Consider the following 26,688-nt stretch of genomic DNA (forward strand, 5'->3'; position numbering starts at 1 on the left):
ATAATGACATGAATATGAAGCACAATTTGTCTTCGCGGGCCACGTAAAATGATGTGGCGGGCTGCATCTGGCCCCCGGGCCTTGAGTTTGACACCTGTGCCTTATACAAAGGTAAAGTAGGATTAGAATTTGATAAAACTGATATGGACATCCCCATATTCCATTAGAGTTTAGACTGCTTGCAATACTATTACAAATTAGTTAACACTTGTGAGTGAGTGAGTTTGATTGATTGATTGATTGATTGATTGACTGACTGACTGATTCATTGAGTGACCGAGTGACAGAATGACCGAGACCAAATGACTGAGTGACCGAATGGGCGATCGTTCGATGTCTATCTGTCTATATGTACATAGATACCGTAATTTTCGGACTACAAGTCGCTCCGGAGTACAAGTCATATCAGCCATAAAATGCCCAAAAAAGTGAAAAAAAAAACATATATAAGTCGCTCCGGAGTATAAGCATTTTGGGGGGCAATTTATTCGACAAAATCCAACACCAAGAACAGTCATGAACGAGCAACAACAGGCTAAACCAGTGGTGTCCAAACTGCGACCCGCGGGCCGCAGTTGGCCCGCGGTCCAGTTTTTATTGGCCCGCAGCAAAGAAGAAGTACTGGGCAGGCTAACGAGTTAGCGGAAAGATGCTAATTCGCAACCGTGATGTAGCGAGGGATTACTGTACATCACTGAAAATCAAGGCAATTGTGTTTGTCTAATTTGTAAAGAGATGGTTGCCTTGTTTAAGGATTTCAACTTAAAGAGACAGTATCAGACTAAACATGCAAACACAAATGACCAGCTAACAGGGAGTGACCGCGCTGATAAAGTGAAGCAGCCCCAAGCCGAACTGGCACCACAACAGCGATTCTTCACACGGGACTGTGAGTCAAAAATAAATACCGTTTTTTTTCCATGTAAAATGCGCAAAATTTAACTAATTTATTGTCCTAAAATCTGGGGTGCGCATTATACATGGGTACAATTTTTTTTTTTTTTTTAAGAAAATCATGGTACAACAATTTTTGAAGAAAATCTTGTCACAGATGGAGTGTGGAAAGGAGCAGGGCGACCAAGTGCAGCTTGGACCAGGGTTCATTGGAGGAACTCAAAACACAGATTTGGTAAACTAACATAACTCTCTAACAAAACCAACAACAGGACTGACCGACAAAGACGTGGAACAAAAATACAGGGTGACATTACCAAAGACAGGAACAGAACTGTGTTATTGTCAAATATTGTTTGTTTTTTAATCTTCATCGCGGACTGGACATCATACCGAGGCAGTATCACTGCGCATGCGCACTATGGATCCAATGCGAATAGTCCTCTTCTCTTCTTGACTGACAATGAATGTGATAGTTTAATACAATCAGCAAATAAAATGCGTATTACAGGTAATATTTTATTTCACAACAATTTGCCTTGTTCCTTTCGTCTCTGCTGTTCACTTCAAGCACGCTCCATACGAACGCAATGCTCTCGTGTCAGACGCTTGCTTGATCACCTGCTCGTTTGCTGTCACAATATAGCCTACACAAATCCGAAACATTTGTTGCGGCTCCGAGTCACGACGAGGGGCAAGTTTTTGTTTCCAAGGGTGTTTTTATTCCTCTTCAACTTCTCTCCCATACAGAGCCGCCTTTTTCACATGTCCGCACGTCACTTTCCTCTCTCTGGTGCCTTTACGGGCAGTCGGAGAAATCAACGGCAACAGAAAAAATACATCCAGCCTAGTTAAGACCATACCAAAGACTATAAAAATGGGACCCATTGCCTCCCTGCTTGGCACGCAGCATTAAGGGTTGGAATTGGGGGGTTAGATCACCAAATGATTCCCGAGCGCGGCGCCGCTGCTGCTCACTGCTCCCCTCTCTCCCAGGGGATGGATCAAAATCATACGGGGATGGGTCAAATGCAGAGGGCAAATTTCACCACACCCAGATGCGTGTGTAACGATCATTGGGACTTAAAAAAAAAAAAAAAGTTGGGGTGCGCTTTTTTCCAGCATTGACATGCCATTTTTAGGGTGCGTATTATACATGGAGGGGCATTATACATGGAAAAAAATGTTATTTGGGGATAGCTATGTTTAAAGTTGGAACGGGTTAGAAAACAGTTGGAAAACAATAAGCGTGAAAAAGGAGAAGCACGAAAAACGGTACGAGAGAAAACGCTAACCGGGAAAAACGGTAAGAGCAAAAAACGGTACGCAGGAAAACAAGCGCGAAAAAGCATAAGCTTGAAAAATGGTACGCGAGAAAATGATAAGCACAAAAAACGGTAAGCGTGAAAAATGGTAAGCGAGAAAAACGGTAAGCGTGAAACGGTAAGCGCGAAAAATGGTAAGTGTGAAAAACGGTAAGCGAGAAAAAGATAAGCGCGAAAAACGGTAAGCAGAAAAAACGTAAGCGTGAATAACAGTAAGCGAGAAAACGATAAGCGAGAAAACAAAAAGCGAGAAAAACGGTAAATGTTGAATGTGCCGTTAAAAATGAATGGGGAGATTTTCGCCGCAAATTTACGAATTTGGCTAAGACGGTCAATTTTTGAATGAAAGAAATGGCTTATATTTGGTTATTTTGTCATTTGAAAAAGACAATTGTGACAATTAAATTTGTTTTATAACTGTGTATTTGCATGAAATCTTTGTAGTTGAATAATTTCCGAAAAACATACCGTTTTTTTCCGTGTATAGTGCGCAAAATTTAACTAATTTATTGTCCTAAAATCTGGGGTGCGCATTATACATGGGTACAAAAAAAATTATTATTATTTTTTTTTTTTTTAAGTCCCAATGATCGTCACACACGCAGGGAGGCAATGGGTCCCATTTTTATAGTCTTTGGTATGGTCTTAACTAGGCTGGATGTACCGTTTTTTTCCGTGTATAGTGCGCAATATTTTACTAATTTATTGTCCTAAAATCTGGGGTGCGTATTATACATGGGTACAAAGAAAAACATTTTTAATATTTTTTTTTTTAATATTTTTTTTTTTTTTTTTTTTTTAAATAAAGTCATGGTACAACAAAACCAACAACAGGACTGACCGACAAAGTCGTGGAACAAAAAGACAGGGTGACATTACCAAAGACAGGAACAGAATGACAGTAACACATGCAATGATCCAACGGTGAGCGAGGGGCAGACAGGACTTAAATACAAAACACGTTACATCGATTGAGGTGACACAGGAAGAGCGGGGTGACACGAACAGAAACTATGGCAACCTAGACACATAGCAAAACTGGGGACGAGACATGACAAATCTCCCCCGAAATAAAACTCACCTTTCTTCTTGTTTGTTGTCAATCGCGCATCGCATTCAGCCATCCTGCCCAACACACTTAGTAAAATTCATAATTGACGACACATCGTTTGATGCGATGGTGCAATCCTCGATGGTGTGTTATTGTCAAATATTGTTTGTTTTTTAATCTCCATCGCGGACCGGACGTCATACGGAGGCCGCCATTACAGATGCGCAGAACGGTTGCGCAAGACACGTCAGCTATATAAAGAGCGAGAGTTCAGTTCTCCACCTATTAGTTTCAATTCACAGTTTAATTAGCAGTTTCAATCAGCAAATAACAAAATGCGTATTACAGGTAATATTTTATTTCACAACACTTTGCCTTGTTCCTTTCGTCTCTGCTGTTCATTTCAAACACGCTCCATACGACCGCAATGCTCTTGTATCAGACGCTCGCTCGATCACCTGCTAGTTTGCCGTCTGTCACAATGTACCCTACACAAATCCGAAACATTTGTTGCGGCTCCGAGTCACGACGAGGGGCAAGTTTTGGTTTCCAAGGGTGTTTTTATTCCTCTTCAACGTCTCTCCCATACAGAGCCGCCGTGTGCGCACGGAGCGCGGTGGTGCGTTTAGGGGCAGTCGGAGAAATCAACGCCAACAAAAAAAATGACATCCAGCCTAGTTAAGACCATACCAAAGACTTTAAAAATGGGACCCATTGCCTCCCTGCGTGTGTGACGATCTTTGGGACTTAAAAAAAAAAAAAAAAAAAAAATTGTAAAAAATTTTTAAAAAATTCATAAAAATTGTATTATACATGGGTACAAGCTTTTTTCCAGCATCAGCATGCCATTGTTAGGGGTGCGTACTATACATGGGGGCGCACTATACACGGGAAAAAACGGTAATTTTTTTTGTTGGCGTTGATTTCTCCGACTGCCCGTAAACGCACCACCGCGCTCCGTGCGCGCACGGGACAGCAAACGAGCAGGTGATCGAGCAAGCGTCTGATACGAGAGCATTGCGGTCGCATGGAGCGTGTTTGAAGTGAACAGCAGAGAAGAAAGGAACAAGGCAAAGTGTTGTGAAATAAAATGCACAGAACGGATGCGCAAGACACGTCAGCTATATAAAGAGCGAGAGTTGTTTTCTTCCTATTAGTTTCAATTCACAGTTTAATTAGCAGTTTCAATCAGCAAATAACAAAATGCGTATTACGGGTAATATTTTATTTCACAACACTTTGCCTTGTTTCTTTCGTCTCTGCTGTTATCCTAAAACACAAAGGCGCTCTTTAAGCAATGCGACAGTGAGCGCCCGGCGCGCTGCGGTTGCGCGACCGCACCAAATTAAGCTCCCTGCGCAGTGCGCACTGAGGTCCACTTAAATTTTAGAAAGTACATCAGGACTTTAAAAATATCTTCTAAATTTCAGCGACGGCTCTGTCACAATAATCGACCAGCGCGGTGCAGTTGGGCGGTCGGCGGCGCGCTACGGTTGAGCGTTCTCTCTCGCGCTCTCTCTCTCGCTCTCTCTCGCACACACGCAAACCGGATATCATACGGAGGCCGCCATTACAGATGCGCAGAACGGATGCGCAAGACACGTCAGCTATATAAAGAGCGAGAGTTCAGTTCTCTACCTAAATCCGTATTACAAGTAATATTTTATTTCACAACACTTTGCCTTGTTCCTTTCTTCTCTGCTGTTCACTTCAAACATGCTCCATGCGACAGCAATGCTGTCGTATCAGACGCTTGCTCGATCACCTGCTCGTTTGCTGTCCCGTGCGCGCACGGAGCGCGGTGGTGCGTTTACGGGCAGTCGGAGAAATCAACGCCAACAAAAACATCCAGCCTAGTTAAGACCATACCAAAGACTATAAAAATGGGACCCATTGCCTCCCTGCGTGTGTGACGATCATTGGGACTTTAAAAAAAATAAAAAAAAAATAAAAAGAAATTCATAAAAATTGGGTGCGTATTATACATGGGTACAGGCTTTTTTCCAGCATCAGCATGCCATTTTTAGGGTGCGTATTATACATGGGGGCGCACTATACACGGAAAAAAACGGTATTAGCCCCCGTGCCCTTTCACTTGATCAAATCTGGCCCTCCTTGCAAAAAGTTTGGACACCCCTGGTGTTGCCTTCACACTAATAATACAGTGAATGGTGAAGAATAACATAAGTATGAAGGCCGTCGCCTTCACACTAATAATTGTAAAAAGGTTACTACTTTACAGATTCCGCCTATCACGGGTTTTTTTTGGAACGTAAGACCCACGAAAAACGAGGGTTGACTGTATACATTTTAAATAGTGCATATGTAATGAGTGGCCTTTAGCACATTATGTAAGTGTACCAGGTTTAGTAAAGTGCAGGAAGGATGGTAACAGAAGTGCATCAGCAGTGATTATGTTTGGTCTATTTGTTTTATGCTGTTGTTCAGCGCACTTATAGCTCTGGGGAAGAAGCTGTTCTCGAGTCTGTTTGTGCTGGTTTTGTGAATTTATTATGTCGTCCTGAGGGCAATAGTTCGAAAATATGATGTTCGGGGTATGTTGGGTCCGCGGCAATGTTCGTCTCTCTGCTGAGGTCGCTGGTGTTGGCGCTATCTTCCAGGGAAGGGAGAGGGCAGCCCGTGATACTCTGAGCGGTGTTTAGCACTGTCTGCATCACTCTCCTGTTCGCGACGGTGCACGCATCGTATCACACCGTCATGCAGTACACTAGGATGCTCTCAATGGTTGTTCGGTAGAAGGTCACCAGCAGCTGCTTCTCGAGATATTTTGTAAAATTAGTAGATAACCAAAATTATGTAGTACAGTTATTGATGATACATCTAATGAGAAAAAAAAAGAAAGTCAATTGAGCGCATAGTTGAACTGGTTGGAAAACCTTTCATGTTTTTTGCTGTCAACTTTGGTCATCATCTGAGCAACTCTGCGCATGGCACTCCTACAGGGAAAAAGTAGAGGTTGAGAAAATAAGTCAAAACAACAAGAAAAACAAGCTGTGCTATAGAAACCATGTTAAAGTTATGAGAAAAAAACGGGAAAATACTTGTTGAATATTCGCTTCTCAAGCCGAGCTCGTGATGTGTTGGCGCGGTCCTTGAGATTACTGAGGTTGGGATATTTATTCTTCCTTCTTTTACCCCATTTATCCATTCCATCAGATCCTGGGTTTTGCCCTGTTTCAACTTCAATGTCTCGAACTAGACCTGCATCATGCCAGTCTACAATGTACAACACAGATAAGGCAGACAAAATAAAAATTCAATGTAGGCTCATAACACTTTCAAGAATAATCTCAGACGTATCTATTTTGACTTCCCATCATTACAACGCTATGGGTGTGACAAATATGTTGGTGAATTTGTACTCAACTTGTCATCATCATAGACTCAGATGAGTTTTTATGCAAAACCACTGAATGGTGCTAGAAAAGTCATTATTAAAAGGAGTTCGGGGGACTTCCGGGTTGACAGACGGAGAAATGGACGTCTCGAGAACATTCTTCCGACTATAAGATTTGAATTAGCTCATAACAACTGAAATAAGTGGTAAATGGAAATAAAAGACGCACGTGGGTGTTGGGCAACAATGATTCCTGAAGCAGTGTTAAGAGTCATTGGACGAATGTTATCATGTAAAAACACGCGCTTGTTGTAACTACCCCCCAACACACACACATAAATATTTCCATATGGTAGGCTATTGTGAGACTCCTACCAGGTCGACTGCAATAAAAGGCAGTACAGGGGAAATGGAACTTCCAAAGATCTCGGGGCGCTGAAAGCTCTATTTTTCCTTGTGGCGCAACAAGTATTGCTGGCTCAGGTTGTGTTCTTGGTATCCTCTCTTTTATTGCTAGTTAATAGAATAACCCTATCACGAAGACTAAAAATAATCATCACAGATTAATTTTTTAGAGTAGGATGCAGTTAGACCCAGCTCCTCTATTAGCAATATGGCGGAGAGTGACAATGTGGTGTGCAAGAATTGAGGAGGCGTGAAAAAAAGGGTGGCTGCCAAGACTCGCTTTTGTCTCAGGGGGAGACGGGTCAGACTACAGAGATGAGGTCAACAGATTGACTGTGTAGTGTTCAGTTAACAACCTTCAACTGAACACCACATAAAACAAAATAAATCATCATATCCTTCAGGAAGGGCAGAGCGGAACCGACCCCACTTCACATCCACAGGGACTGTGCAGAAAGGGTCCACACCATGAGATTCTTGGGAGTAAAGATATACGAGGACCTCTCCTGGACCGTGAACACCTTGGTGGTGGTGAGGAAAGGCCAGCAGCGTCTCCACTTCCTGAGTGCTCAGGAAGAACAACCTGGAGGAGAGGCTGCTGGTGACCTTCTACAGAGCCATCATAGAGAGCATTTGGCATAATACTTCACCGCGTGGTACGCGGGGTGTTCTACAGCTGACAGGAGAGTACTAGAGGGTCATCTGCACAGCCCAAAAGATCACAGTCTGCCCAGTCTGGAGGACCTTGCCAACTCTCGCTACCTGACCAGAGCTGGTAACAGCACCAAGGACATTTACCACCCCAGTAATCACCTGTTTGACCTGTTACCCTCAGGCCGAAGGTACAGGTTACACAAAGCAAGGACAAGCAAACTCAGGGATAGCTTCTTCCTGAGAGCTATCACTATAGTCAACAAAAACAGATGAACTTGTCCCCTTAACCCATAAATATACATACGCACGCACGCACGAACACACACATACACACACACACACGCACACACACACACGTATAAGATCAAAATACATAATAGAAAATGGAGAAAATAATGGAGTGAAAAATAGCCCCCAAACAGATCACGTAAGTATCTTTGCAACACCTGGAGGGATAGATGGAGGGATTTTTCATAGCGCAAGTGTGAATAGTGCATAGTAGTTTCTGGCTCCATTTTAAAATCCACCAAACCATTACAACTAAAAATGCTGTCTCGCCTTCAATTTACATTGCACTTTAATTTATAAACATTAGGAATGCCGGTACAAGTTGTTAAGGTTAATAAACATTGAATCTTTGTTTGTCATTATTTTTATTTGCACATACCTCAAATAATTCAGACTGTAATATATTGATGCTTATAAAAGAACAGCTGCTTGCTTTTGCGACACATTTTATATGAAAATGTATGAATCCAAATTTGATACATTTCCATACTAGTCTAGGAAGCCTGAGGTCCACAGGCTGCAGATCTGGAACTCTTTATTCACATGCTTAGCACTGTTGCTGAATATTTTATCTTGTGTGACATTATGGATTGTAGCAGTTCAATTTCAGATTTTTTTGGGGTTGAGATTAAAGGTACCGTAATTTTCGGACTATAAATCGCGTTTTTTTTTATAGTTTGGGTGGGGCCGACTTATACTCAGGAGCGATTTATATATGTTTTTTTCACAAATTTTTACTTGGTCATTAACACATCCCTTACAAGTATAGTTGACCACTTCACATGTTATTTTTAGTATAGTTGATCACTTCACATGCTTTGATATCTTTATCTTGAACATATTCAAAACATGAAAAATAGAGAGAAAAAATAAAATAAAGTAATTAACACTTTAAAGCGCCATATCCTCTGGACATGTCCTCTGTCACCAGGATGACATAAAGGACGAGAAATTTGATCGATGGATTTAATGATTTGGAGATAATATTGTTGTTTATGTGATAATTATTTAAAATATAGTTTATATATCGTTGTATGGGCCTGTGGAATAATTTGAACTGCGACGCGGCACACGGCATTGTTGACAAAGGACGATCGATAAAAGACGCGAAATTTGATCGATGGATTTAATGATTTGGCAGGGCTCGAAACTAACGATTGCCCGATTGCCCGGGGCAAGTAGCGATGGCAGACGGGCAAGTAGAATTTTTTCCTCACTTGCCCGAACTTGCCCTGCCATAATACCATGTTTTCAAGCTGTAAAAAGACGATTTTGTGCATAATTTCTCGCAACTTCTGCCGCTTCTGGTCCGACATTTTGTTTTCTAGGGAGCGGTTAGTTTCTCGTGTAAGTCTGCAATACATTGATAACGGCAAAGCGCTTCGTAATTAAATGCATGCTCTCTCACCCGTCCCTGGCTCTTCTGCGCCTGCGCACCAGCAGAGCTTGTTTCCGGTTGGCGGATACGAAGGCATATGAAGGCAAAACTTATAGTGTTGTCTTTTTTATTGCAAAAATGTGTCGGGCAAGTAAAAATCCACTCCAAAAAAATTCGGGCAAGTAAAATTTTGTTTCGGGCAAGTAAAATTTTCTCCAACTTGCCCGAGGGCAACTTGGGCAAAAAATAAGCTTCGAGCCCTGTTTGGAGTGACACAAATGGTTTGATAATATTGTTGTTTATGTGATAGTTATTTAAAATATAGTTTATATGTCGTTGTATGGGCCTGTGGAATAATTTGAATTGCGGCGCGGCACACGTCATTGTTGACAAAGGACGATCGATGGATTTAATGAATTGGAGTGACACAGATGGTTTTATAAACGTGTTATTTATGTAAGAGTCTTTTTTAAATAACTGAATGTTACGTCAGGCCCGTTCTCAGCTCCTCGTTTGCTTTTGTCACGTTAGCATACCGTATCGTTTAGCCTGTTGTTGCTCGTTCATGTCTGTTCTTGGTGTTGGATTTTGTCAAATTACTTGCCCCCCAAAATGCGACTTATACTCCGGAGCGACTTATATATGTTTTTTTTCACATTTTTGGGCATTTTATGGCTGGTGCGACTCATACTCCGGAGCGACTTATAGTGCGAAAATTACGGTATTTTTTTTTCAGATAAATGTGGTCAGCTCCTTAAATGTACAATCTGTGGTGCATTTTACGGCTCTGCCATAACTATAGATCTTAAAAGTGCTGGTGCAGCCAGAGATTTGAAATCATCAGGACATGCAAACGTGATAGAATTATTAAGTGTGTTTAATGTGTGTGTTAAACCAACCATTTTCCATTTGTAGATTATTTTGATGTGACTTGCATCCATTTTCTGGTACAACAATAAAATCACTGCAATCATCATCATCCTCCTCTTCATCTGATGAGGCCTTAATGACAGAAGGAAATGTGTTTTTAGTGCAAATAATAAATAGAAAACAACATACATTCCTGAGTTGTAGCCCTTTTCAAACTCATTCAGTGTGAAAAAGTCAGCAACTCAAATTTACCGCTTGTCAATGTGCACATTTTTGCTTTTGACATAGCAACCACCAGTAAAAACAGAGATTTTGACACGGGTTAAACTGCACCTCGGCAACATGTATCTCATGGTTGCAAAAAAAGTACCTCCTTAACTCGTTTTAAGATAGTGAAGGAACAGAGAAACAGAGAAAAACTAATGACTCGGCAGAAAATGGGATAGTTTAATCATGCTGTGAATTGTAATTCGAAGTGCTTGTCTGACATCACGCTGCTGCTGCTGCTCTACAATAGAGCACTTTCAAATTTGAGGCGCCTTGCTGTTGCTGCATTACAAGTTGCTGGACCGCTCTGTCACCCAACAAGCCTTGATTCAGTTGCCGCCACCCCTCACCAAATACACAAACAGAAAATATTTCGGAGTAATTATAATTGTATGTTTTAACAATTTACAGATTGTCCATAGAGCACGAAGGTCTTTCCCACCCACATTGTCAGAACAGAGAAAGTTGTAAAAAAATATATTTTCTCCGCTTCACACTGCAGCAAACAAACAAACAAACAAAAAATTTCTTTGTGGGAATTGTTTGCAGAATTTGACTCTGACCGTCCTATTGACCTCTGAGAGCTGTTTCTCAGAAAGAATTAAAGTCTGCTACTAACCTAGTTTCGATGGGTTGTCAACCTCTGAAAAAGCAGGTGTCTTATCACTGCAAGGTTAGCTCTATTTAATATTAAATCACCGGTTAACAAATCATCGACGATGAATAGAATTCTTATGGCATATGATCGAGACTTCTCCTCAGTGAAACATGGGTGATAGAGGCAGCACCAACTACGGAAGTGGAACTTCATGAACACATTTCATGTTGAGGAAAAAAGGCGGGGTAATTTGATGTCATTTTTGAATGATTAATTTATCCATCCATCTATTTTCTGAACTGCCTATCCGCACGAGGGTGGAATCTATCCAAGCTTACATTGGGCAGTGGGCGGGGGACACCCTGAACTATTTCCCAGCCAATTGCAGGGAAGACATAGACAACCATTAGCACTCGCACTCACACCTCACGGGCAATTTGGATTTTTTTTTTTTTTTTGTAAATAAAAGAGGCTCCCCCGATTATCATTGTAATCATTTAAAAACCTCTAAATCACAGGTGGTCAAGCTTTGCCGGGTTTCATGCGGTTCCTTTACGTTCGCTTCGCTTCGGGGGGGGGGGGGGGGGGGGTGGTAATGGGACGTCAAACGCTGCGTGTTCGCTTCGCTTCGAGGGGGGGGGGTTGTGTTAATGGGACGTCAAACGCTGCGTGTTCGCTTCACTTCAGCCCTTTGCGGTACACAGTAGAAAAATGTGCCTCTTAGTCGCTGACTGGTTGGCCACCCCTGCTCTAAGTCTTAGAAAAGGCATGTTTAAAGTCCAGCCCCCAGTCAGATTTTCTACGGCCCAAAGCGTCGGTCTTATAATGTATTATTTATGGCCAGCCTGCACTGTCAAACTGAATAAAAAAAATCATGAAACTTGAAACTGTAATTCCTCCTATTACCAAAAAGGTGGCAGCACCACCCCTCCCCCGCTCATTTCTGCCATGGCGTCTGCAAAGAAAATGAGGAAAATTTACATTGAGGGCCGTCGCTTTCAAGAGAAATGGGAATTACAATACTTCACTGAAAATCAAGGCAATTGTGTTTGTCTAGTTTGTAAAGGGACGGTTGTCTTGTTTACTAGCTCAGTGGTCTAGTGGTAGAGTGTCCACCCTGAGACTGGAAGGTTGTGGGTTCAAACCCCGGCCGGCTCATACCAAAGACTATAAAAATGGGACCCATTGCCTCCCTGCTTGGCACTCAGCATTAAGGGTTGGAATTGGGGGGTTAGATCACCAAATGATTCCCGAGCACGGCACCGCTGCTGCTCATTGGTCCCCTCTCCCCCAGGGGATGGATCAAAATCACATGGGAATGGGTTACCGTTTTTTTCCGTGTATAGTGCGCCCCCATGTATAGTACGCACCCCTAACAATGGCATGCTGATGCTGGAAAAAAGCTGGAAAAAATGTATAATACGCACCCAATTTTTATGAATTTTTTTAAAAAAAATTTTTAATTTTTTTTTTTTTTTTTTAAGTCCCAAAGATCGTCACACACGCAGGGAGGCAATGGGTCCCATTTTTAAAGTCTTTGGTATGGTCTTAACTAGGCTGGATGTCATTTTTTTTGTTGGCGTTGATTTCTCCGACTGCCCCTAAACGCACCACCGCGCTCCGTGCGCACACGGCGGCTCTGTATGGGAGAGACGTTGAAGAGGAATAAAAACACCCTTGGAAACCAAAACTTGCCCCTCGTCGTGACTCGGAGCCGCAACAAATGTTTCGGATTTGTGTAGGGTACATTGTGACAGACGGCAAACTAGCAGGTGATCGAGCGAGCGTCTGATACAAGAGCATTGCGGTCGTATGGAGCGTGTTTGAAATGAACAGCAGAGACGAAAGGAACAAGGCAAAGTGTTGTGAAATAAAATATTACCTGTAATACGCATTTTGTTATTTGCTGATTGAAACTGCTAATTAAACTGTGAATTGAAACTAATAGGTGGAGAACTGAACTCTCGCTCTTTATATAGCTGACGTGTCTTGCGCAACCGTTCTGCGCATCTATAATGGCGGCCTCCGTATGACGTCCGGTCCGCGATGGAGATTAAAAAACAAACAATATTTGACAATAACACACCATCGAGGATTGCACCATCGCATCAAACGATGTGTCGTCAATTATGAATTTTACTAAGTGTGTTGGGCAGGATGGCTGAATGCGATGCGCGATTGACAACAAACAAGAAGAAAGGTGAGTTTTATTTCGGGGGAGATTTGTCATGTCTCGTCCCCAGTTTTGCTATGTGTCTAGGTTGCCATAGTTTCTGTTCGTGTCACCCCGCTCTTCCTGTGTCACCTCAATCGATGTTTTGTATTTAAGTCCTGTCTGCATCATTGCATGTGTTACTGTCATTCTGTTCCTGTCTTTGGTAATGTCACCCTGTCTTTTTGTTCCACGACTTTGTCGGTCAGTCCTGTTGTTGTGTGAAGGCGAAGGCCTTCACACATATGTTATTCTACTCCATTTACTTTATTATTATTGTGTGAAGGCGAAGGCCTTCAGACATATGTTATTCTACTCCATTCACTTTATTATTATTGTGTGAAGGCGAAGGCCTTCACACATATGTTATTCTACTCCATTTACTTTATTATTGTGTGAAGGCGAAGGCCTTCACACATATGTTATTCTACTCCATTTACTTTATTATTGTGTGAAGGCGAAGGCCTTCACACATATGTTATTCTACACCATTCTCTATTATTATTATTATTGTGTGAAGGCGAAGGCCTTCACACATATGTTATTCTACTCCATTTACTTTATTAGTGTGAAGGTGAAGACCTTCACACTATTGTTATTCCTGTCCTTTATTATTATTATTAGTGTGAAGGTGAAGACCTTCACACTATTGTTATTCCTGTCCTTTATTATTATTGTGTGAAGGCGAAGGCCTTCACACATTGTTATTCTACTTTATTGTGTGAAGGCGAAGGCCTTCACACATTGATATTGTACTTTATTATTAAACAACTTATTCCTCCCACTTTTTTGACATCTAACTACTCCCACATGCTTCAACCGATTCACCTCGTTCAACCTTTCACACGTTCCAAAAATTCATGGCACGCTTGCCAGTATTTTTCGCGTTCATAACATTTACCGTTTTTAAGTAATTAGCAAATTTGTGCCTTTTATTTCCCCATTCATTCTTAATGGCAATGTCAACCCGAGCCAGTTTCCTGTAGTGGGTTCGATTCCCACATTGGGCGTCATTAATTATTTTACTCTTTATTCTTCCCGCTTATCATTTTCAACGCTTATCATTTGTAACTAACATTCGCATTCAACATTCATTACATTAAGCAATTTCCACCACTTTGATTACGTATTCGCATTCAACAAACACATTCATTACATTAACCAATTGCAACCACGACATAGTAAGGGACTCAATTAGCTCGTGGGAAACACAAGTGATTCCAGTACACGAGCATCATTCCCGAGTGGTATCAAAACCCGCGTCAGTTCGATTCCCACATTGGGCGTCATTATTTATTTTACTCTTTATCCTTCCCGGTTATCATTTTCAACGGTTATCATTTGTAACTTTTGTCATTCGCATTCAACATTCATTACATTAAGCAATTTCCACCACTTTGATTACGCTTTCGCATTCAACAAACACATTCATTACATTAACCAAATTCAACAGTTACTGAGGTAGGAACCTGATTAGCTCAGTTGGAAACACAATGGCAATGTCAACCTGCGCCAGTTTCCTGTAGTGGGTTCGATTCCCACTTTGGGCGTCATAAATTATTTTACTCTTTATTCTTCCCCCTTATCATTTGTACCTTTTTTGTAACATTTGTAACGTTTCATTTTTAACGCTTATCATTTGTACCTTTTTGTAACATGTATTTGTAACATTTTCCCATTTATTTCACAATTATCTATTTTCCCTTTGTATTCTTCCCGCTCATCATTTTTAACGCTTAACGTTTGTAACTTAACATCTGCCTTCGCCTTCACACGCAATTTCTTCCGAAATTGCAATTCTAGTTATTATTATTAAACAACTTATTCCTCCCACTTTTTTGACATCTAACTACTCCCACATGCTTCAACCGATTCACCTCGTTCAAACTTTCACACGTTCCGAAAATTCATGGCAAGCTTGCCACCTTTTTTCCCCTACATAACATTTACCGTTTTTAAGTAATTAGCAAATTTGTGCCTTTTATTTCCCCATTCATTCTTAATGGCAATGTCAACCCGAGCCAGTTTCCTGTAGTGGGTTCGATTCCCACATTGGGCGTCATTAATTATTTTACTCTTTATTCTTCCCGCTTATCATTTTCAACGCTTATCATTCGTAACTAACATTCGCATTCAACATTCATTACATTAAGCAATTTCCACCACTTTGATTACATATTCGCATTCAACAAACACATTCATTACATTAACCAATTTCAACCACGACATAGTAAGGGACTCAAATAGCTCGTGGGAAACACAAGTGATTCCAGTACACGAGCATCATTCCCGAGTGGTATCAAAACCCGCGTCAGTTCGATTCCCACATTGGGCGTCATTATTTATTTTACTCTTTATCCTTCACGGTTATCATTTTCAACGGTTATCATTTGTAACTTTTGTCATTCGCATTCAACATTCATTACATTAAGCAATTTCCACCACTTTGATTACGCATTCGCATTCAACAAACACATTCATTACATTAACCAAATTCAACCAGCAAGAAGGAAGGATCCTCATTAGCTCAGTCGGAAACACAATGGAAATGTCAACCCGAGCCAGTTTCCTGTAGTGGGTTCGATTCCCACATTGGGAGTCATAAATTATTTTACTCTTTATTCTTCCCCCTTATCATTTTCAACGCTTATCATTTGTACCTTTTTTGTAACATTTGTAACGTTTCATTTTTAACGCTTATCATTTGTACCTTTTTGTAACATGTATTTGTAACATTTTCCCATTTATTTCACAATTATCTATTTTCCCTTTGTATTCTTCCCGCTCATCATTTTTAACGCTTAACGTTTGTAACTTAACATCTGCCTTCGCCTTCACACGCAATTTCTTCCGAAATTGCAATTCTAGTTAGTGTGAAGGTGAAGACCTTCACACTATTGTTATTCCTGTCCTTTATTAGTGTGAAGGTGAAGACCTTCACACTATTGTTATTCCTGTCCTTTATTATTCTACTTATTCCGCTCACTTTTTTGACGCTTAACTAGTTCCACATACTTCACCCGATTCACTCCGTTCCACTTTTCACTTATTCCAAATATTCATGGCACGACTGCTCACATTTTTTTCGTTCCAAAAATTTTCCGTTTTCGCAAAATTCACAAATTTATGGCGAATTTGGCCCCATTCATTCTTAATGGCAGATTCAACATTTCACATTTACGTTCTTCCAGTTTGATATTCACGTAATTCAACACATTCAAATCACATTGGGGACATTCCCAAACTTGCCAAATTCAAAAATTTCACGTTTTCACTTTTAAAATTTGCATAAAATTTGCATAAAATTTCGTTTTTCACTTCTAACTTCTACATTTTTCCACCGATTCAACTCGTTTCAACTTTCAACTGTTCATCTTTTGCCTACCTATTCCACAACTTCCCACTTACCAAAAACTTCACATCTTTTATTTTGAAATTCAACCAAAATTCTCTAAAATTTCGTTTTTCTACTCTTATTTCAACATTTTTCAACCGATTCAACCCATTCCAACTTTCAACTGTTCATCATTTTTCGACCTATTCCACAACTTCCCAAAAACTTCACATCTTTTATTTTGAAATTCACACCCAATTCCTTTTTCCCTTCTCATTTCTACATTTTTCAACCGATTCAACCCATTCCAACTTTCAACTGTTAATCTTTTGCCTACCTATTCCACAACTTCCCACTTACCAAAAACTTCACATCTTTTATTTTGAAATTCACACCCAATTCCCTTTTCCCTTCTCATTTCTACATTTTTCAACCGATTCAACCCATTCCAACTTTCAACTGTTCATCATTTTTCTACCTATTCCAGAACTTACCAAAAACTTCACATCTTTTATTTTGAAATTCACACCCAATTCCCTTTTCCCTTCTCATTTCTACATTTTTCAACCGATTCAACCCATTCCAACTTTCAACTGTTCATCTTTTGCCTACCTATTCCACAACTTCCCACTTACCAAAAACTTCACATCTTTTATTTTGAAATTCAACCAAAATTCTCTAAAATTTCGTTTTTCTACTCTTATTTCAACATTTTTCAACCGATTCAACCCATTCCAACTTTCAACTGTTCATCATTTTTCTACCTATTCCACAACTTACCAAATACTTCACATCTTTTATTTTGAAATTCACTCCCAATTCCTTTTTCCCTTCTCATTTCTACAATTTTCAACCGATTCAACCCATTCCAACTTTCAACTGTTCATCATTTTTCTACCTATTCCACAATTTCCCACTTACCAAAAATTTCACATCTTTTATTTTGGAATTCACACCCAATTCCTTTTTCCCTTCTCATTTCTACATTTTTCAACCGATTCAACCCATTCCAACTTTCAACTGTTTATCTTTTGCCTACCTATTCCACAACTTCCCACTTACCAAAAACTTCACATCTTTTATTTTGAAATTCACACCCAATTCCCTTTTCCCTTCTCATTTCTACATTTTTCAACCGATTCAACCCATTCCAACTTTCAACTGTTTATCTTTTGCCTACCTATTCCACAACTTCCCACTTACCAAAAACTTCACATCTTTTATTTTGAAATTCAACCAAAATTCTCTAAAATTTCGTTTTTCTACTCTTATTTCAACATTTTTCAACCGATTCAACCCATTCCAACTTTCAACTGTTCATCATTTTTCTACCTATTCCACAACTTACCAAATACTTCACATCTTTTATTTTGAAATTCACTCCCAATTCCTTTTTCCCTTCTCATTTCTACAATTTTCAACCGATTCAACCCATTCCAACTTTCAACTGTTCATCATTTTTCTACCTATTCCACAATTTCCCACTTACCAAAAATTTCACATCTTTTATTTTGGAATTCACACCCAATTCCTTTTTCCCTTCTCATTTCTACATTTTTCAACCGATTCAACCCATTCCAACTTTCAACTGTTTATCTTTTGCCTACCTATTCCACAACTTCCCACTTACCAAAAACTTCACATCTTTTATTTTGAAATTCACACCCAATTCCCTTTTCCCTTCTCATTTCTACATTTTTCAACCGATTCAACCCATTCCAACTTTCAACTGTTCATCATTTTTCTACCTATTCCAGAACTTACCAAAAACTTCACATCTTTTATTTTGAAATTCACACCCAATTCCTTTTTCCCTTCTCATTTCTACATTTTTCAACCGATTCAACTGTTTTCAACATCATTCTGCAGCATTCCTTAAATATTTATTCAACTTCTTCACCTTCACACGCAATTTCTTCAGGAATTGCAAATTCTAGTTATTATTATTATTAGTGTGAAGGTGAAGACCTTCACACTATTGTTAGTGTGAAGGTGAAGACCTTCACACTATTGTTATTCCTGTCCTTTATTATTAGTGTGAAGGTGAAGACCTTCACACTATTGTTATTCCTGTCCTTTATTATTATTATTATTATTCTACTTATTCTGCCCACTTTTTTGGTGCTTAACTACTTCCACATACTTCAACCGATTCACTCCATTCCACTTTTCACTTATTCCAAATATTCATGGCAACGTGGCTTAGATTTTTTTCCTACCAAAAATTTACCGTTTTTGCAAAATTCACAAATTTATGGCGAGTTTTGCCCCATTCATTCTTAATGGCAGATTCAACATTTCACATTTACGTTGTTCCAGTTTGAAATTCACATCATTCAACACATTCAAATCACATTGGGGACATTCCCGAACTTGCCAAATTCAACATTTTCACATTTTTATCTTTTATTTTGAAATTCACACCCAATTCCTTTTTCCCTTTTCCCTTCTCATTTCTACATTTTTCAACCGATTCAACCCATTCCAACTTTCAACTGTTCATCTTTTCTCTACCTATTCAACAACTTCCCACTTACCAAAAACTTCACTTCTTTTATTTTGAAATTCACACCCAATTCCTTTTTCCCTTCTCATTTCTACATTTTTCAACCGATTCAACCCATTCCAACTTTCAACTGTTCATCATTTCTTTACCTATTCCACAACTTAACAAAAACTTCACATCTTTTATTTTGAAATTCACACCCAGTTCCTTTTTCCCTTCTCATTTCTACATTTTTCAACCGATTCAACTCGTTTCAACATCATTCTGCAACATTCCTTCAATATTTATTCAACTTCTTCACCTTCACACGCAATTCCTTCAGGAATTGCAAATTCTAGTTATTATTCTACATCTTCCGCTCACTTTTTTGACGCTTAACTCCTTCCACATACTTCAACCGATTCACTCCGTTCCACTTTTCACTTATTCCAAATATTCATGGCACGATTGCTCACATTTTTCTCGTTCCAAAAATTTTCCGTTTTCGCATAATTCATAAATTTATGGCGATTTTTGCCCCATTCATTCTTAATGGCAGATTCAACATTTCACATTTACGTTGTTCCAGTTTGAAATTCACATCATTCAACACATTCAAATCACATTGGGGACATTCCCAAACTTGCCAAATTCAAAAATTTCACGTTTTCACTTTTAAAATTTGCATAAAATCTTGCAAAATTTCATAAAATTTCGTTTTTCACTTCTAACTTCTACATTTTTCCACCGATTCAACTTGTTCAAACTTTCAACTATTCATCTTTTGCCTACCTAGTCCACAACTTCCCACTTACCAAAAACTTCACATCTTTTATTTTGAAATTCAACCAAAATTCTCTAAAATTTCGTTTTTCTACTCTAATTTCTACATTTTTCAACCGATTCAACCCATTCCAACTTTCAACTGTTCATCATTTTTCTACCTATTCCACAACTTACCAAATACTTCACATCTTTTATTTTGAAATTCACTCCCTATTCCTTTTTCCCTTCTCATTTCTACATTTTTGAACCGATTCAACCCATTCCAACTTTCAACTGTTCATCATTTTTCTACCTATTCCACAACTTCCCACTTATTAAAAACTTCACTTCTTTTATTTTGAAATTCACACCCAATTCCTTTTTCCTTTCTCATTTCTACATTTTTCAACCGATTCAACCCATTCCAACTTTCAACTGTTCATCCTTTTTCTACCTATTCCACAACTTCCTACTTACCAAAAACTTCACATCTTTTATTTTGAAATTCACACCCAATTCCTTTTTCCCTTCTCATTTCTACATTTTTCAACCGATTCAACCCATTCCAACTTTCAACTGTTTATCTTTTGTCTACCTATTCCACAACTTCCCACATACCAAAAACTTCACATCTTTTATTTTGAAATTCACACCCAATTCCTTTTTCCCTTCTCATTTCTACATTTTTCAACCGATTCAACCCATTCCAACTTTCAACTGTTCATCATTTTTCGACCTATTCCACAACTTCCCAAAAACTTCACATCTTTTATTTTGAAATTCACACCCAATTCCTTTTTCCCTCCTCATTTCAACATTTTTCAACCGATTCAACTCGTTTCAACATCATTCTGCAACATTCCTTAAATATTTATTCAACTTCTTCACCTTCACACGCAATTCCTTCAGGAATTGCAAATTCTAGTTAGTGTGAAGGTGAAGACCTTCACACTATTGTTATTCCTGTCCTTTATTATTGTGTGAAGGCGAAGGCCTTCACACATTGATATTGTACTTTATTATTAAACAACTTATTCCTCCCACTTTTTTGACATCTAACTACTCCCACATGCTTCAACCGATTCACCTCGTTCAACCTTTCACACATTCCAAAAATTCATGGCACGCTTGCCAGTATTTTTCGCGTTCATAACATTTACCGTTTTTAAGTAATTAGCAAATTTGTGCCTTTTATTTCCCCATTCATTCTTAATGGCAATGTCAACCCGAGCCAGTTTCCTGTAGTGGGTTCGATTCCCACATTGGGCGTCATTAATTATTTTACTCTTTATTCTTCCCGCTTATCCTTTTCAACGCTTATCATTTGTAACTAACATTCGCATTCAACATTCATTACATTAAGCAATTTCCACCACTTTGATTACGTATTCGCATTCAACAAACACATTCATTACATTAACCAATTGCAACCACGACATAGTAAGGGACTCAATTAGCTCGTGGGAAACACAAGTGATTCCAGTACATGAGCATCATTCCCGAGTGGTATCAAAACCCGCGTCAGTTCGATTCCCACATTGGGCGTCATTATTTATTTTACTCTTTATCCTTCCCGGTTATCATTTTCAACGGTTATCATTTGTAACTTTTGTCATTCGCATCCAACATTCATTACATTAAGCAATTTCCACCACTTTGATTACGCATTCGCATTCAACAAACACATTCATTACATTAACCAAATTCAACCAGCAAGAAGGAAGGATCCTCATTAGCTCAGTCGGAAACACAATGGAAATGTCAACCCGAGCCAGTTTCCTGTAGTGGGTTCGATTCCCACATTGGGAGTCATAAATTATTTTACTCTTTATTCTTCCCCCTTATCATTTTCAACGCTTATCATTTGTACCTTTTTTGTAACATTTGTAACGTTTCATTTTTAACGCTTATCATTTGTACCTTTTTGTAACATGTATTTGTAACATTTTCCCATTTATTTCACAATTATCTATTTTCCCTTTGTATTCTTCCCGCTCATCATTTTTAACGCTTAACGTTTGTAACTTAACATCTGCCTTCGCCTTCACACGCAATTTCTTCCGAAATTGCAATTCTAGTTATTATTCAACATCTTCTGCCCACTTTTTTGACGCTTAACTACTTCCACATACTTCACCCTATTCACTCCGTTCCACTTTTCACTTATTCCAAATATTCATGGCACGTCTGCTCACATTTTTCTCGTTCCACAAATTTTCCGTTTTCGCATAATTCACAAATTTATGGCGATTTTTGCCCCATTCATTCTTAATGGCAGATTCAACATTTCACATTTACGTTGTTCCAGTTTGAAATTCACATCATTCAACACATTCAAATCACATTGGGGACATTCCCGAACTTGCCAAATTCAAAATTTTCACGTTTTCACTTTTAAAATTTGCATAAAATTTTGCAAAATTTCATAAAATTTCATTTTTCACTTCTAACTTCTACATTTTTCCACCGATTCAACTCGTTCCAACTTTCAACTATTCATCTTTTGCCTACCTATTCCACAACTTCCCACTTACCAAAAACTTCACATCTTTTATTTTGAAATTCAACCCAAATTCTCTAAAATTTCCTTTTTCTACTCTAATTTCTACATTTTTCAACCGATTCAACCCATTCCAACTTTCAACTGTTCATCATTTTTCTACCTATTCCACAACTTACCAAATACTCCACATCTTTTATTTTGAAATTCATTCCCAATTCCTTTTTCCCTTCTCATTTCTACATTTTTCAACCGATTCAACCCATTCCAACTTTCAACTGTTCATCACTTTTTCTACCTATTCCACAACTTCCCACTTCCCTAAAACTTCACATCTTTTATTTTGAAATTCACACCCAATTCCTTTTTCCCTTCTCGGTTCTACATTTTTCAACCGATTCAACCCATTCCAACTTTCAACTGTTCATCATTTTTCTACCTATTCCACAACTTCCCACTTACCAAAAACTTCACGTGTTTTATTTTGAAATTCACACCCAATTCCTTTTTCCCTTCTAATTTCTACATTTTTCAACCGATTCAACCCATTCCAACTTTCAACTGTTTATCATTTTTCTACCTATTCCACAACTTTCCAAAATCTTCACATCTTTTATTTTGAAATTCACACAATTCCCTTTTCCCTTCTCATTTCTACATTTTTCAACCGATTCAACCCATTCCAACTTTCAACTGTTCATCATTTTTCTACCTATTCCACAACTTCCCACTTATTAAAAACGTCACTTCCTTTATTTTGAAATTCACACCCAATTCCTTTTTCCTTTCTCATTTCTACATTTTTCAACCAATTCAACCCATTCCAACTTTCAACTGTTCATCATTTTTCTACCTATTCCACAACTTACCAAAAACTTCACATCTTTTATTTTGAAATTCATACCCAGTTCCTTTTTCCCTTCTCATTTCTACATTTTTCAACCGATTCAACTCGTTTCAACATCATTCTGCAACATTCCTTAAATATTTATTCAACTTCTTCACCTTCACACGCAATTCCTTCAGGAATTGCAAATTCTAGTTAGTGTGAAGGTGAAGACCTTCACACTATTGTTATTCCTGTCCTTTATTATTATTATTAGTGTGAAGGTGAAGACCTTCACACTATTGTTATTCCTGTCCTTTATTGTGTGAAGGCGAAGGCCTTCACACATATGTTATTCTACACCATTCTCTATTATTAGTGTGAAGGTGAAGACCTTCACACTATTGTTATTCCTGTCCTTTATTGTGTGAAGGCGAAGGCCTTCACACATTGATATTGTACTTTATTATTAAACAACTTATTCCTCCCACTTTTTTGACATCTAACTACTCCCACATGCTTCAACCGATTCACCTCGTTCAACCTTTCACACGTTCCAAAAATTCATGGCACGCTTGCCAGTATTTTTCGCGTTCATAACATTTACCGTTTTTAAGTAATTAGCAAATTTGTGCCTTTTATTTCCCCATTCATTCTTAATGGCAATGTCAACCCGAGCCAGTTTCCTGTAGTGGGTTCGATTCCCACATTGGGCGTCATTAATTATTTTACTCTTTATTCTTCCCGCTTATCATTTTCAACGCTTATCATTTGTAACTAACATTCGCATTCAACATTCATTACATTAAGCAATTTCCACCACTTTGATTACGTATTCGCATTCAACAAACACATTCATTACATTAACCAAATTCAACCAGTATGTAGACAGGGACACAATTAGCTCGTGGGAAACACAAGTGATTCCAGTACACGAGCATCTTTCCCGAGTGGTATCAAAACCCGCGTCAGTTCGATTCCCACATTGGGCGTCATTATTTATTTTACTCTTTATCCTTCCCCTTATCATTTTCAACGCTTATCATTTGTACCTTTTTTGTAACATTTATAACATTTCATTTTTAACGCTTATCATTTGTACCTTTTTGTAACATGTATTTGTAACATTTTCCCATTTATTTCACAATAATTTATTTTCCCTTTCTATTCTTCCCGCTCATCATTTTTAACGCTTAACGTTTGTAAATTAACATCTGCCTTCGCCTTCACACGCAATTTCTTCCGAAATTGCAATTCTAGTTATTTTTATTAAACAACTTATTCCTCCCACTTTTTTGACATCCAACTACTCCCACATGCTTCAACCGATTCACCTCGTTCAAACTTTCACACGTTCCAAAAATTCATGGCAAGCTTGCCGCCTTTTTTCCCCTTCATAACATTTACCGTTTTTAAGTAATTAGCAAATTTGTGCCTTTTATTTCCCCATTCATTCTTAATGGCAATGTCAACCCGAGCCAGTTTCCTGTAGTGGGTTCGATTCCCACATTGGGCGTCATTAATTATTTTACTCTTTATTCTTCCCGCTTATCATTTTCAACGCTTATCATTTGTAACTAACATTCGCATTCAACATTCATTACATTAAGCAATTTCCACCACTTTGATTACGTATTCGCATTCAACAAACACATTCATTACATTAACCAATTTCAACCACAAAATAGTAAGGGACTCAATTAGCTCGTGGGAAACACAAGTGATTCCAGTACACGAGCATCTTTCCCGAGTGGTATCAAAACCCGCGTCAGTTGACTCCCACATTGGGCGTCATTATTTATTTTACTCTTTATCCTTCCCGGTTATCATTTTCAACGGTTATCATTTGTAACTTTTGTCATTCGCATTCAACATTCATTACATTAAGCAATTTCCACCACTTTGATTACGCATTCGCATTCAACAAACACATTCATTACATTAACCAATTTCAACAATGACTTAGGTAGGACCCTGATTAGCTCAGTTGGAAACACAATGGCAATGTCAATCTGCGCCAGTTTCCTGTAGTGGGTTCGATTCCCACTTTGGGCGTCATAAATTATTTTACTCTTTATTCTTCCCCCTTATCATTTGTACCTTTTTTGTAACATTTGTAACATTTCATTTTTAACCCTTATCATTTGTACCTTTTTTTAACATGTATTTGTAACATTTTACCATTCATTTCACAATAATTTATTTTCCATTTCTATTCTTCCCGCTCATCATTTTTAACGCTTAACGTTTGTAAATTAACATCTGCCTTCGCCTTCACACGCAATTTCTTCCGAAATTGCAATTCTAGTTGTGTGAAGGCGAAGGCCTTCACACATTGATATTGTACTTTATTATTAAACAACTTATTCCTCCCACTTTTTTGACATCTAACTACTCCCACATGCTTCAACCGATTCACCTCGTTCAACCTTTCACACGTTCCAAAAATTCATGGCACGCTTGCCAGTATTTTTCGCGTTCATAACATTTACCGTTTTTAAGTAATTAGCAAATTTGTGCCTTTTATTTCCCCATTCATTCTTAATGGCAATGTCAACCCGAGCCAGTTTCCTGTAGTGGGTTCGATTCCCACATTGGGCGTCATTAATTATTTTACTCTTTATTCTTCCCGCTTATCATTTTCAACGCTTATCATTTGTAACTAACATTCGCATTCAACATTCATTACATTAAGCAATTTCCACCACTTTGATTACGTATTCGCATTCAACAAACACATTCATTACATTAACCAAATTCAACCAGTATGTAGACAGGGACACAATTAGCTCGTGGGAAACACAAGTGATTCCAGTACACGAGCATCTTTCCCGAGTGGTATCAAAACCCGCGTCAGTTCGATTCCCACATTGGGCGTCATTATTTATTTTACTCTTTATCCTTCCCCTTATCATTTTCAACGCTTATCATTTGTACCTTTTTTGTAACATTTATAACATTTCATTTTTAACGCTTATCATTTGTACCTTTTTGTAACATGTATTTGTAACATTTTCCCATTTATTTCACAATAATTTATTTTCCCTTTCTATTCTTCCCGCTCATCATTTTTAACGCTTAACGTTTGTAAATTAACATCTGCCTTCGCCTTCACACGCAATTTCTTCCGAAATTGCAATTCTAGTTATTGTGTGAAGGCGAAGGCCTTCACACATATGTTATTCTACACCATTCTCTATTATTATTATTATTATTCTTCTATTTTATTCTCCACACTTTTTTGACACGTTTCATCTTCCACATAATTCATCCGATTCACTCCATTCCACTTTTCACGTATTCCAAATATTCACGACATGAGCGCTTATATTTTTCTCGTTCCGAAAATTTTCCGATTCCGCAAAATTCCCAAAATTCCGACAAATTTTTCCCCATTCATTCTTAATGGCACATTCGACATTTCACATTTACGTCGTTCCAATTTGAAATTCACATCATTCAGCACATTCTAATCACA

General features: G+C 38.6%; 1 protein-coding gene across 28 annotated transcripts in view; it reads right to left on the bottom strand.

Moving 5' to 3' along the window:
• uvssa (UV-stimulated scaffold protein A) overlaps positions 1-26,688 on the bottom strand; it is a 230,011-nt gene that overhangs the window by 13,978 nt on the left and 189,345 nt on the right. For 4 of the 28 annotated variants that reach the window (XM_061285285.1, XM_061285303.1, XM_061285312.1 and 1 more), the window contains exons 9-11: positions 10,253-10,355; positions 6,333-6,507; positions 6,168-6,227 (exon numbers count right to left, since the gene is read on the bottom strand). The exons of 22 other annotated variants lie outside the window; for them this stretch is intronic. In XM_061285285.1, coding sequence (XP_061141269.1) covers positions 6,168-6,227; positions 6,333-6,507; positions 10,253-10,355 — 338 coding nt within the window. Of the gene's footprint in view, positions 1-5,758; positions 6,045-6,167; positions 6,228-6,332; positions 6,508-10,252; positions 10,356-26,688 lie in introns of those variants that run through there. 2 more of the 28 variants (XM_061285323.1, XM_061285372.1) reach the window with 2 other exon arrangements.

Source organism: Syngnathus typhle, linkage group LG1 (genome assembly GCF_033458585.1).
Source record: "Syngnathus typhle isolate RoL2023-S1 ecotype Sweden linkage group LG1, RoL_Styp_1.0, whole genome shotgun sequence".
NCBI classification, from domain to species: Eukaryota; Metazoa; Chordata; class Actinopteri; order Syngnathiformes; family Syngnathidae; genus Syngnathus; species Syngnathus typhle.